General features: G+C 40.2%; 1 protein-coding gene across 1 annotated transcript in view; it reads left to right on the top strand.

Annotated features, from left to right (window-relative positions):
• The window catches only part of ENOX1 (ecto-NOX disulfide-thiol exchanger 1), a 418486-nt gene that overhangs the window by 203435 nt on the left and 200635 nt on the right, over positions 1-14416 (top strand). The window contains 2 exon segments of the mRNA XM_077778774.1: positions 9256-9399; positions 10261-10398. Of these exon segments, the coding sequence (XP_077634900.1) occupies positions 9256-9399; positions 10261-10398 (282 nt within the window).

Raw genomic sequence — 14416 nt, 5'->3', positions numbered from 1 at the left:
CAGTGCTCATCCCAACAAGTGCCCTCTCCCATGCCCATCACCCCCCTTCCCCTCCCCCAAACCCCCATCAGCCCTCAGTTTGTTCTCAGCTAATGCTTTTTTAATTTGCAAACTCTTTGAAGACTGGGTCTGTGTCTGGCTCACCATTATATTCTTGATCTCAAGCACCTTGCCTGCATACAGTAAGCATTTAATAAAGATCTGCTGAGTGATTGTGTCCCCGGGCGATAGAAGTAACCCTTTACCCCAGACTTCTCTGTCTTTAGAGTCAGTCAAACCACGGAAGGGTTCCTAGTCTGGCTCTTTGTACGGGAAAACCTCAGTTCCCCAAATCTATAGCAACATAGGGCCAGGCTAAAACAAACTAAACCTTGGGGTCCTGCCATTCATTAGCTATGCAGCCTTGGGTAAATGACCCAAAGCCTTAACTTTCTGAACCTTTTCATCTTTTTAGAAAGTTACTAATAACATCTATCTCAGAGGTTGTTGTTGATATTTCATAAGATCAAAGATGTGGGACTGTTACCTAATAAGCTATTTTCCCAGTGGGTGCCTCTGGGGGAAGGGCTGAGGGAATGACATTCTCCCTTGACTTTACAGACTTTGCTTTTTGAACTCATTACAAGTATTAGTGCTCGTAATCATACCTTGAAAATAAAAGTGTCCTTATAGGAATATTTATTTCCATCACCCTGACCTATTTGGTGTTTACTCTCAGATGGAAAAGCACTGTGTCACTGCATCCCATCTCTGCACATTGCCCCACCGGAAAGAAAGGCCAAGTGCACTGGCCGGTAGAATGGCAGCAAGTTTGGGGAGTGTATCTGAATGAAGGCAGTGTCTCCTGTAAGGAGGAGTTTAGTATTCAGAGATGGTACTGTGAGAAGTCTGGAAAGGATGCTGCGCTTAGTTTTATGTTGATTATGTGTCTCTCTGTTACGTCTGCTTTGTTTGTAGGTTATTAGTAAAACTCTTTGTGTTGGAGAAATGTGACAGGTTGATATGTTGGATAAGTACGTGTACACATGTCTACTTGATTACGCAAGTAATAAAATCATTACTTTGATTGCATTCATGGTCAAGGCCTGGTGAATGTTTGGAGTTGGCAGGCCGCCGCCACTTTCAAATGCCCTCACATCCACTGCACTGTTTTACCACCACTGGGTGCTGGTCATTTTCTTAGTCATTGTTTTACAATAAACATTATCCCATAATAAACCATAACATTTAGAACTGCATAAGAATAAGAACATCAGAGGGCTTGAAAAGCAGAATATCTTTTTCATTAAGGCTAGAAAGGAAAAAAAATGTGATAGTGCTAGTGGGGATTCATTTAAAATATTTGTTTAGGTTGGGTTTAAGCCATCTTGCTGTGAAAATAATAAACCACGGTAGCAATCGCAATATTCTGTAATTCCCACAAAGCACATTCCGCATAATTTCTTTTTTATAAATAATAAAACCATAAATAAATATGATGACTTAAAGCTAACATGAAATTGCATTCAGTACCATGGGCCAGATGTTTTTCTCTCATATCTTTTTTTTTTAGGGTCAATTTCTTTCCCTCCTCTACCTTCCCTTAAATAATTTGTAAGTCATTAGTGAATAACTTAACTGGGGTAGCATTTAAAGAGAAAATTTCGCTTTATTTATCTCACACATAGTAGGCAAGAAGGAGACAACATCTCTGTAGAGCCATTTACAACTTTTGCAGACTCGAAGGGCCTCTGCTTGGCTTTGCTTTGGAGGCCTCGCCCCACGTTGCACTTAACATACAAAATGCACTTGATATATCTGACAGCCAGTATAATCTTGTCTATAGGACTTTTGGACAGGATTTCTAAGATTCAGCTTTTGAAGTTATTTGCCTACAAGTTATTCCTCTCATTTAAACCCAGCTCTGATTTCTGCATACTTGTGCAGTCTCAGGAGTTTTTCACAACACGAGAAAGCCCCACTTCCAAGTGATCTTCCACTTTAATGATGTCTGTGTGACTATTAAATTTGGTAATTAGAGAAGTTGTCATAATACAACATTTCTAGGTGTTTCATCAAGTAAATACTTGGTTTTGATAATGCCTGTTTCACTGTATGTTGACACAAAACATTTTCAGCTCTCCAACATTATTGTAGACTCTCTGCCTTTGGTGCCTAATCGATAACACAGCCACAGTTACAAAACCAGGCTACTTTCCCGGGGCAGATGAGTTGTTGATCTGGAAGAATGGAATAGGAGAAAAGATTCTATTTGAGGATCTTAGTCCTCCGAATGCCATCCCCTTGTACGGAAGGATTTCTGTATGACATTCTTAAGAGGCACATATCTCCTCCTACTGACAGGGAGAAGGGGTGTTCATGGGAGAAGGTAGAGTGGAGCGTAGCACATTTATACCCTTGTATGGAAATCTGTAACCAAGATAGAGAGCAGGGATGGAGTTACAGCTGTGGCAGCAGCATTTTTCAGTGAGTTTCAGCCTCATTTTCAGTGCCAGAACCTTCCCCTTGGCATTTATCCCACCCCCCACCCCACACTGTTGGGGCAGGAGCCTTCATGGAGTTTTCTGTATCATAGAAGCCTCACTGAGATCACTGTGTGCAGCCAGTCCTTACCTCCAAGGATGGGCCTGACCTCCAAAAGTGGTTAGAACATAAAACCTTCACCATGAAAGAACTAAGACAGTCTTTCTGTTAGATTCTGAGTCACAAGCGTCCCTAGAGGCTAGAACCATCTTTCTGTGCACCCCTGAACCCCTCATCTTAGGAACCTGAATATCTTCAGGCCCTGAAGGCCATCCTCTTTCTGAGCACCTCCATTTGAATCTTGGTGAACATTGCTAATGGTACTCAAGGTTTGACCCATTTCCCCAGAATGCTCCCTGCTCAGCCTAGAACTTTCCAGTTGGATATCTTACTGCACATTCATTTGCCCCAGGACCCCTCCTCCAACTAGCCCACCATCATGAGGTAACCATACCATCTATGACTCCCCGTGGAGTGAAAAGGACTCTCCCTAGGAACCCAAGGTCCCCACCATCCTGCTCACTGCCTTCAGACCATAAACAATGGCTGCGTGTGGTCATTTAGAGAAACAGAAAACAAGGACTCTGGTCCAGAGAAACCCACTGGAGGCAGGCTGTCCTGCTGAGTCTGTAATACCTGGAACGATCATGACTGCAGGGTGATACTTCATCCATTGTGTTGCAAAGGCATCATTAAGAGCACATTAGTTTAAAGAGTAACTAACATGTTGTTTGTGACCCTACCAGGAGAAATGTTAAACAGGATGAGCAACTGGCTCAGGCTGGTCAGGATTTGATCTGGGTTTTATTGCAGGTAGATTTCCATAGATTAAAGAGCTCTAATCAGGCGTGTTTTTTTGGAAAACAGATCATTCATTTACCAGAGTTTGCAGCCATTTAAGGATCAGTTATTCACTCACTACAATTAAAACGTTCCACTTTGTAGCTTAATATGTTTTTTATGGTTGGGTCAAGGTGTAAAATGAGTACATAATGAAGAAACTGAGTACAAAGCAGCACAAATTGTAGAGCGATACTATCTGCTTTCTCTTATATAAGACGATAATAATGTTTACAGAAATTGCTTTCTGTGTATATGTGTGGCCAAAAAGACCAGCATGTGACCTACACTAGACATGCATTAAACATTGTTCTTTGATCATTGGCAGTGTCCATGGTTTATAGAACTCACACTTTTTTTTTAAAATTTTTTTTTTTATTTATTTCTAGGAGAGAGAGAGAGAGACAGCGTGAGCAGGGGAGGGTCAGAGAGAGAGGGAGTCACAGACTGAAACAGGCTCCAGGCTCTGAGCTGGCAGTCAGCACAGAGCCTGACGCGGGGCTCGAACCCACGAACCGTGAGATCATGACCTAAGCAAAAGTCGGACGCTTAACCCACTAAGCCACCCAGGCGCCCCTATAGAACTCACACTTTTGAGGGATGTATCTTCAGAGCCCGAAAGTCTGTTTCAGAGGTGTTTTCCCTTTCCAAAAAGGACACTTTCCCTGGGTCTCTCCAGTGTTCTTTCTCTGCAGCCCACAGCTTTGCCATCTCAATTGAAGCTTCTGTGTAGTTATAGCATTGTGTTTACTTTGTCCGTCCAGTAGGACTGTTTGAATGGGAACTTGAGGATAGAGAGTGCAAACAGAAAACAAACTTGTCAGGGGAGGGAAAACATGAATTCTTTGACGTGTCCTTATTTACTTTCATAAACTTGTCTGAGACTTACTTGATTGGCAGTTATGCCTCAGTATCCCTGTTCAGGGGAGAGAAGAGTCCCTTTCCCAGGGCCACACATGGTTGCAGAAGCAGGGTTCAAGAGCAAAGCTCCAAGCTCTTATTTTCCCCACAAGGGCTCAGTCAAAGGGTGAATGCGTGAGCTGTTAAGGCTGAAACAGTTTCCTGCCAGTAACATTTTAGGGAATTCCACATCTGGGGGAGGTTGGAATTAAGGAACTCTAGGGTTGGAACCTTGACATTCTATGAACCTGGGTGCGGTTGGCCTAAATCCTCACGGACTTAGAAAAAGCTTTGCTTAAAGTGAGACTCTTCTCATTTTAATGGATCCAGACTTATGTTTATGGATGAGATTGCTTCCTTTAATAATTCACTCACCAGCAGAGTCAGCAATGATAACTTTCCCTCTGCTAGGTGTATTTTGGAAGGTAGAAAACAACATATGACAATATATCATGTATGTGGTTGATGGATATCCATCAATGGGAGGTATGAGTTGACCCATTACATGTTTCATAAATAGCCTTCAGGTATAATATCGCCCTTCTCAGTAAATCTGAAATAATCTAAGTGTGGAAACTCCTGTATTTTAAAACTTGCATATACACAGACTTTGAAATTCCATACTATCATAGCAGCATCTGTTCCTATTTCCTTTTCTGTTTTTAATGGAAAAAAAAATACTTTATCCCTAAGGTCTCAAGCTTTCTCTTTTATTATTTTGTTCAATTTTAGAATATAAAATGTAATATTTTTTTAAAGCATCGATTTCCTGAAAACAAAATAATTTTACCTCTGTCATCTCTCTACACTTACACATGTCATGCCAAACAGTATTTTACTTTGTGTCAGAGGACTTTCTTTATCTACCTCTCGTGCCCATGCTGGTTGAGTTGTCTCTAGCAAATTTGGTAATTTTGTTTGATTTCATGATTTCAGTGGAAAACCTTTTCTTTCATTCATATTCTCTGTCTCTGCCACTGGCTGGCTGGCTGGCTGGCTGGCCAGCTCTCTTTCTCAACACTGAGTTTTTGAACACAGACAATATCATGGCTAAAACCTTATCATCCATTCAGTAACCATTTCCTCCCTGAGATGGGAGAATGATGATTTGTAGTTTAAAACTGGCTGCTAGACAGAACGGAAAAATGGAAGATGTAAGCACAGACCCTTAACGACATTCTATGTTTGAGAAATGGCCAGATCTGCTTTTTTATTTTCCCTCTGCAGTCTGTGCCAAATGGAAATTTTTCCTTTCTTCCAATGATTTCACTTCTTTAGCATATACATACATATGTGCCTTTATTACACTAACACACTGCTTAATGGGTCTGGAGATGCTGTTATTTATAGATTTCAGCTCATTCAAAGAACAGCTGCGAGAAGTCTCACAAAAGGGGAGCATCCCAGTAACCTGATTATGACCCATTGGTTGCCAGGGAGGTGTGGGAGCTTAGATCTTGGAGAATGACTTGTAAAGTGCACCAAAAGCTTATCTGGAAGGATCTAACATTTTTAAAAATTGTCTTTCTTTGACACTTTAAATTTGTCTGTGTTCTAGTTTCCAAAAGCAATTTCCCCATTCGTGTTCTTTAGTTTTCAAACCGCCAGCCTTTGGAATTGGACCCTGGAACTGAAGTTTATTCCTTTGTTCCTTTTTCATTTCCTTCTTCTGGTACTAAAAGCTGTAAATTTGAGCTGCTAATTTCATAATTAGTCATCAATTTCTTGAAAGCTTTCATAGTTGCATAGACAGAAGAATAACCGAGAGAAGAAAATTCTTACATCTTTTAATTCATATTATATTAATTTATAAAGGATTTGTGGAAAATAAAGAAATATTCTGGTACAATTTAGGTGTGCCATAGAAAACTAGGGCAATGCTTACTTTTAGAAATATCAAGCGTTACTCACTGTCTTAGAATTAATTACATAATTATTCAGTAGAACACTAAGATCCCAGGGTACCTTAATAGAAACACTACACTTCCAAATAAAATAATCACAATTATCACCTACTATATTCCAAGTGCTTTATTAGCTATGATTTTTTAACTCCCCACATCTCTGTGTGTAAATAAACACCATTAACAGTATCAATCTTTTTGATAGCTTAGAAATAAGAAAACTAAGGCAGAGAAATTGATTTGAATGATAAATTAGGCATTATGGCTTTGAGTCATCTAAAGAGGCAGGTATTCAATAGAACGATAGATGTTAGTAGAGTATAAAAATTACTCTTGCAACTATTCATAAATTACTAGGTAGTAATTAATTTAAAATATCATCTTCCTTCCAAGCATCAAGGAAATTTACATTTTTTTGGAAAAATTGCCTGGCTTTCTTGAGACCCTTGGAAATGCCCAAGAGGTGATACTTATTTTGAGAGCTTATTTTGAGTCACCATTCTAGGTATGTGGTAGCTACATGAAGTATGACATTGAAACCATTGGTTGGTAGATTAAAGACATGTAATAAATTAAATGTCACAGAGTCTCATTAGGGGATAAATTCAGGTTTACAACCTACATCTTGCCAAAAAAAGCAATGACTTTTTTTGTTCGTTCGTTATTTATGACACAGTAGCAGTTCATTACTGTTCTCAATGGAACAGCATTAGTTTAAGATGGGCTTGAAAGTGTGGGTGGGCCCTGTGGGCCCCCCAGACATTTGCTGCCCCTTTGTAACACTATAATCATGAGGAGAAAACTACCTTTGGAATAGACAGTTATAGAGCCATGGAAAGCTAACAGCCTCCCTAAATTACTATTGCAAAAAGACCAGGTGAAACATGGCTGGTCAGATACCAGTTGTGAAGCCTACAAGGTAAAGGGATGTTCTCTGATGTAATGTTCCAGAACTGTAGACTCATTGGACAGAAAGTTGTGATTAATGCCCATTTTGGGAGAACCCTACCTGAAGGAAACAAGCCAACTAAGCTTCATTTAGGGAGATAAGTAAGACAAATGGTGACCTTGCAATGATCTGAAACAACTCTACTCCATGGCCATTCGAGCAGAAGAATGAACAGTCTAGCCGGACTCTGCTGTGGTGATCTGCACTGGTTGGAGGTAAAGAGAGGAAAGTGCTGTGAGGTTTCATCGGAGAAGTATAGCTGGTATGTGGGTAGCCAAAGGGCAGACATTTAGGTCTCGTATGTATTTATGTTACTGAGTTCATTTTCTGTGGTGAGAATCATTGTCTGACGGCATTCATTGCCTAAGATAATTGATTCACCATAGGTAAACAAGGTCTCAATTCATTTGGGTAGTAGAGGGTTTTTGGTTTTGTTTTGTTTTTTTTTTTCCATTTTTTAATGTTTATTTTTGAGAGAAAAACAGAACATGAGTGGGGGAGGAGCAGAGCGAGAGGGAGACACAGAACCTGAAGCAGGCTCCAGGCTCTGAGCTGTCAGCACAGAGCCCCACATGAGGCTCAGACCCATGAATTGCAAGATCATGACTTGAGATAAAGTCAGATGCTTAAACCGACTGACTGAGCCACCCAGGCGCACCATGGGTAGGTGAGTTTCATTGCAAGGTATAAAGCATTTGTCCTGAGTGCAGTTTGCTCCCAAAGTTGGAATCATTTTCTTTTGAATGATGCTGTGTCTTCTTCCGAACAAGCTATTGGAAAATATTCCCCACTCTCTCATGTGCCCCTCCAGTCAAGGGCTAGGTGTTTGTGGAGACTATGGAAATAATTTGCTCATTACCCACCTATTTCTTTAAATACAGAAATCTGAGCTTCCATTTGAACTAAACTTCTACTCAACAGGCAATGAGTTTTCTTTGACAGTACAGTGTCCAAAGAGATTACTGATTCTTGCACCTAAGCATCAAAGAAATAAAAGAGCATACCATAAAAGGGCCAAACTTTGCACTAGACACACACACAAACAGACCATCACATCTAATTCTAAAATATCCATTAGCAAAAACATGGGTTAGAAAAATGTCTAAGTTTATACCGAAATAAAAAGAAATAATTAAATTGTGGTATGTTTTGCCTTTCAGTTTTGAACCGCTGAATGTGCACTTAAGATGCATACGTATGAAAAACACTATCTATGTATGAATGCTACGTTTTTGCATTTTTAAGGATGGAGAGAAGGTATTTTATAAATAGTGTGCTATAGAGAGACTCTTTCCTTTGCAGCTTTATTTAATGTTATGTTATTTGTTTTTACAGAAGAATGCTTTAGAAAGTTTAATAAAAATATGTGCAGATAGATGTGTGTATGTTTACATTTGTGTGTGTGTGTGTGTGTGTGTGTGTGTGTGTGTGTGTGTGCATGCGTGCATGTATGCTGTGAGGCTAGGGAAAATTCAGACCAAACAAACTGTGTCCTGTTCAATTTATCTTCATAGAAATAAACAACTGTGTCTCATTGCTGCCCCAACATCCTCTCCATCTTCTTTTATGAGCAGCACGCCATTCTTTCCCTCTGCCTCTCCTGACTATTGTAATCTGGGTGCACTCCTTTACCAGCCTCACGGCGAATAGCTTCTTGCTTTTCTCCTCCTCTTCCTTATTTTTTCCCCCTCTGAATACATTTCACAGACGACCGTCTTCCAAAATAACAACATCAATTAATTTTTTAACTTAAAGAAAATCATATTTAGCCCTGAGTCTGCCCTCTCCATTGATGTGTAGTGAGGGGAAGAGGCTGTGCAGGGGCTGATAAGCCCCATCTGTGAAGTCTCTTCAGTTAGGAGGCAAGGCAGGCCCTAGCCGCTTGCACACGGGGCTGCTTATTCAGGCAGTGCGGCTCTAGGTGAGGTGACAGCTGACCCGCCTGGCGCACAGAGGGCGAACCTAGTCAGGAGCTGGCTGCCGGGGCTCAGGAATCAGCCTCCCGCTCTGAGCCTCAGTCTCTGACTGGACGTTGTCCTTTGTTGTTCACTGGTGTTTGCCCAGACAACAGTGTTCTCCTTGAAGACACCCTCAGCTAACTGTCGTGATCTCTCACTACACTCCTCTTCCCTTTTGCAGAATCCGATGACCTCCGTGGGGACCCTGCACTCAGCCATCAGAGCGCACCTGCCCCCCAGGATGCTCATAGTTCAATCGTAGATGCAGGTGGTGTGGAAGGCATCAGCCGGTGTCCCCAGCAGCTTCCTCAGATGATGGCTGCAGGTAAATGTCGCCGGCCAGCACAGGACACAAACAAGGCGTTTGAGTTCCTAATGGAAGAGCTTATCCAGCCATGAAAGTAGGCATTGGCCCAGGATCCTGGAATCCTTAAAGAAATCGGGCTGCGGAACTTAGCATATGTCAAAAAACATTAAGTCAGATTTCACTTCTTTTGCTGAGGTGTTTTTTTTTTTTCTAGCTCTGTGCTATTTGTGTTTAATGGTATTTATTTGCTTATTTGGTTTTGATGAAATTCTGAACTTATAAGAAATATTTTGGAAGAGTCATGTTAGGCAGACACTTGCATTTCCGTAATGGAATGATACAAAAACCTTAGAAAGGAAAGAATATGTTACAAGGTAACACTGATAAATTCAGTTAGGACCAATTTGGCTACTTGCTGACTATTTTCCAAGATTCTATTAAATAGCTAGAAGGTGTTCCTGCTCCAGAATTCTACTCAGAACCAGATGATGCCATTTGATTTTAGTCTACTGAACCAATTGACTTTTTTTTTTTTTTTTTAAACCAAAAGAGTAGTCCTGTTCTGCCTTTCCCCCCTGGAACTTAACTAATGTTGTTCCACTAAGAGAAAGAAGCAGTTCTTCAATTTTTCCAGGAGTGCTTCCTTAATGGCATGCTGTATATAATACAAACTACATGTCATTAAGTTTCCTCCCAGAATGTATTTGGAAACTCTTTATGTTTACGTCTGGAGAAAACATTGCTGTAGATTACAGTGCTTTATTTTCGTGTGGTTTGGGAATGTGCTAAATGAAGTCTCACATCTCTAGCAATGTGATCTCCTTTAAAGCAAACACTCTTGCCTGTTGACTGGAAGTCATCGTTTGTTTTTCCCTGCAGCAGCCGATGGTTTGGGGAGTATAGCGATAGACACAACCCAGCTCAACATGTCCGTGACAGATCCCACAGCCTGGGCCACCGCCATGAATAACTTGGGCATGGTTCCCGTGGGGTTGCCTGGACAGCAGCTTGTGTCTGGTAAGCTTGGGTTTAAAGGTACTTTGCATCAGTGCCAGAGGGTGTTGGTGACAGGTGTCCGGTAATCTACCCACACGCAAGTCTCGAGCAGAGTCAACATGGGGCATGTTTACGACTGGGGCATGTCTGGCAGGTTGTGCTTGAGATTCTTTTCCTCATCACCTTGCTCTCCTGCCTAACAGCTATTCTCAGAAAAAGCCATGTGTAGCATATATCATCTGTAGTGTTGCAATATCAGTTTCATATTTTAAATCGTGAAATAGAAAAACTAACATTTGCTTTATAATTTGCAAAACTCTTTCACATATATTATGCCATTTGATTCTGCATCCGTCTTTTTGAGACAGGTAGATGCTGTTTGTTTGTTTGTTTGTTTACTTACTAACATTCCCATTTCAAAGACGGGGAAACAGAGGACCAGCATTTAGGTGGCTTTTCCAGCACTTGAAGTGGCAGAACTAGAAATTCAACTCAACTGACACTATAGTCCACATTTTCCCCATCACTCTTTGGAATAATAATACAATGCATTCAATAGGGACAATGTCTAGAAATGTCCCAAAGTAGAAGGCCATTTAAAAGAATTCATCATTTAATACATCTTTATTGAGGATTTTCCCTGTGCTCTGGAATAAGTACTTCAGGGAAGAGAGTAAATATACACATATGTAAGTGTTTTTGAGGACCATGTCTCCCTAAATTGCAAAGCACAGCAACAAAAAACAGCAATTAGAATAACATAGAATCCGTTGTGAAGTGGTAGTGCCGGCTAATAATGTAGGAATTTCCAGAAGGATGAATCACTGGGGCTCTAAGAGGAGATATTCTCAGGATAGTAGGATTCGAGCTGTCTGGAAAGATACATAAAACTTGCAGTATCCACTCACCCACTCACTCATTCATTCAACAAATATTTATTGAGTTACCATCCTGATGTGGGGGTTCTAGCTATAAATAAAACAGGCATGGTCCCTGCCCTTCCAGAATTTGCAATAGAGAGGTGACAGTCAGTTATTACATTATGGCCATTGTTATGTCAGAGGAATAATTCACTTTTGCCCACCAAGTCAGATGAGGGCAGGTGGTATGCACCAAGTAGAAAGCAATAGCCTTTGGAGAAGTAGTTTCTACACCCACAAACCTGTGTATTTTGTGCCGAGCTGACCAAGCATTTGTTTGTTTTTGTTGTTGTTTTCATTGTTTTTCAATAGTAGCCAATAAAAAAAAAATAGTGGCCATGGATAGGAAATTCTAAACTAGTTACAGTAAGTTTTATGTGCGTGTACCTGTACATACATATATGTACATGGACACATACATATATGTAAACATATACGTGTGGTTTATTTTTTAATATAACAAGAAAGAACAGGAGAGAAGACCAGAAACAGCGACAAGTGGGAGACAGAAAAAAGAAAGCCAAATACTGAGTTACAAAAACAGTTTTCTTAGGATTTTTATAAAATTCTCCAAAGTATGAAATTCACATCGAGTTGAGGATTAGTCTGGTGCATGCTATGTACATATGTGCATAAGTGACATTTTCTGTGGTCTGAACATGTGTTTACCCAGACGCCTTTTCCCTAAAGCTTACCCAGGCACATACCTCCGTCTACTAACTTGAGAGTAAAGATTTGTATTTTTTCCATGCAAATTTTCCCAACCACCTAATTGAAGTACTTATCTAGCAGAAATTGCTCTTGTCTCCACCTCCCATTTGTCTGAGAAAATGTTGTGTAACTTCCAGAGTAAGCCGCAACCTCAATAATTCATTATTTTTTCTTATGATTTTGAGTCTTCTGACGTTTTAACCATGACCAATTTATGATTTTCCCAGCAACTTACCATGAAAAGAATTACAGCCCCTGCTCGTTATAGAAGATTTACCGTATCTGCCCTGAATTACTTTCTCTGTCTCCTGTACTAGCCAGACTGCTTACGCTGTTTTCGAGTCTTTCGGGGTCTTCCTGGGTGTCCCTTCATCATGTCTGCATTCCTCCAGGTGAACTGCACTTGGCTTTGTTCCTCGGGGCTCCCCACTGACCCCGTTTGTTGACACCTTCTCAGGGTTGAGTTCTGTTTTGATTCACTTAGTCCATCTGTTATTTTCTTCCAGTCTTTTTTCCATGCAAGTATTTTGATCACACTTTTTCCATGCAAGTAGTTTTATTAACACCTTATCCTAAATTATTTTTCCATTTTGTTGTTTTATAGGGAACTATATTGGAATAAATCTCCAAGTTACTTAACCAGTCTAGTGTTTACATTTAGGCTGTTTCCATTGTTTCGCTCGTACGGGGCAAGTTTGTTTGGAGAACTTAATCTCTTCAAGCACATAGAGAAGTATTTTACCTTTTCTGCAAAATGATGATTATGTCTAGTTCATGGGACTGTTGCACGATTTTAATTTGATAGCTTACATGTATTAACTACAGAGTATCTACATGTAGAAAGCATTCATTAAATATTAACTCTTCCTTTTTGCTCATTTTTTTAAAACAGATAATATTATATGAACCATTTCCATGCATAGAGCTTTTCAGCAATTAGGATTATGGTCCTTGGATAGACTCCTATATGTAAAATTAGGAGATCACAAGAAATGAACATTTTAAAGTTTCTTGTTAAATGCTGGGAAATTAATTTCCAAAATATGTGTATGTATTCAATATTTATTTACTGATTTGATATGTAAAGATGGCATACTGTGATTCTGCCCTAAATTCTTTTATAACCACCCTTTGTAAATTATTTACCTCCTCTCCTGTTAGTATTTCCTTTTTAGTAAATAGATTGATTTCATATGATATCCATTTATCACACAGAGCTCTTGGTGGAGGTTTTCGGGAGTCTTTTTTGGTTTATATTTGGTTATTAATTATTAAGCATTTTAATCTTTGGAATGCATATTTCCTAAAAACACTTATCTACTCCATTTTTTGCCTCTCAAATATGTTTCTTTAAATATGTTTAACTTTTCCTTTATGAGCTCTATATTCCATTTCTAAATATGGAAAGGCTTGTCCCACAGTAGAAGTTAATATGTATTCCCAGTTTTCTGTGCCTCCATTGCCTTACTTTTATCTTTTTTACCTTTTTGTCTTTTTTATCTTTTATCAAATGTTCCCTTCCTGGGGCGCCTGGGTGGCTTAGTCGGTTAAGCGTCCGACTTTCGCTTAGGTCATGATCTCGCGGTTTGTGGGTTCGAGCCCCGCGTCAGGCTCTGTGCTGACTGCCAGCGGAGCCTGGAGCCTATTTCGGAGTCTGTGTCTCCCTCTCTCTCTGACCCTCCCCTGCTCACACTGTCTCTCTCTCTCCTAGAAATAAAAAAAAAAAAAATGTTCCCTTCTTATGCATATTTTAGTCCATTTTTGAAGTACCTGTTCTGTACTACTGATCTATCTTTATTCCAGCACCGCATTGTCTCAGTTCTTCTAGCTCCGTGGAGTATTTATATGACATCTCTTACGCTCTTTTTACTGAACCTCAGGGGTAGTGCTGTTTGTTTCCTTCAAGGCAGTCCCAGACGGCTGCTTCTTGCTCGGATCACGTGTGGCCGCCTCTGGAATTCTTCAGTGTGCCTGTGGAATGTGAGAGGCAGTCTTTACTGTCTCAGAAGGGGCTTAAAGATTATTTAGTGTAGCCTTCCTTCCAAGAAATCTCCTCTAAAATGTCTCTGACAGGATTATGGAGAGGCTGGATTTTACAAGCACTTGGCCTTCTCCCAAAGTTTCTGATATTTCTAAGTGACCAATGACTCTTCCCGTGTTCATTAAAACTGAATTGACACCCAATCCCATTCTCTACCAGTACTTCTGTTTATTGAGAGATTAAAATTATCAGCAAAGAAAGGAATACGTTTTTCACATCTTCTGATTTAATCAAAAAGATTTCCTAAGAAATCAGAGCACCTACCACCGTCACACTGCACCTTTCTGATGGGTTATTGTGGCTTCCACAGTTAACACCTCTTCTGTTTTCCTCCCCTCTACTGTCACCGTCGTGTTCCCGCCATGAT

Source organism: Crocuta crocuta, unplaced genomic scaffold (genome assembly GCF_008692635.1).
Source record: "Crocuta crocuta isolate KB4526 unplaced genomic scaffold, BGI_CrCroc_1.0 scaffold586, whole genome shotgun sequence".
NCBI classification, from domain to species: Eukaryota; Metazoa; Chordata; class Mammalia; order Carnivora; family Hyaenidae; genus Crocuta; species Crocuta crocuta.
Note: the sequence above shows the minus strand (reverse complement) of the source record. Positions and strands in the feature narration are given on the sequence as shown.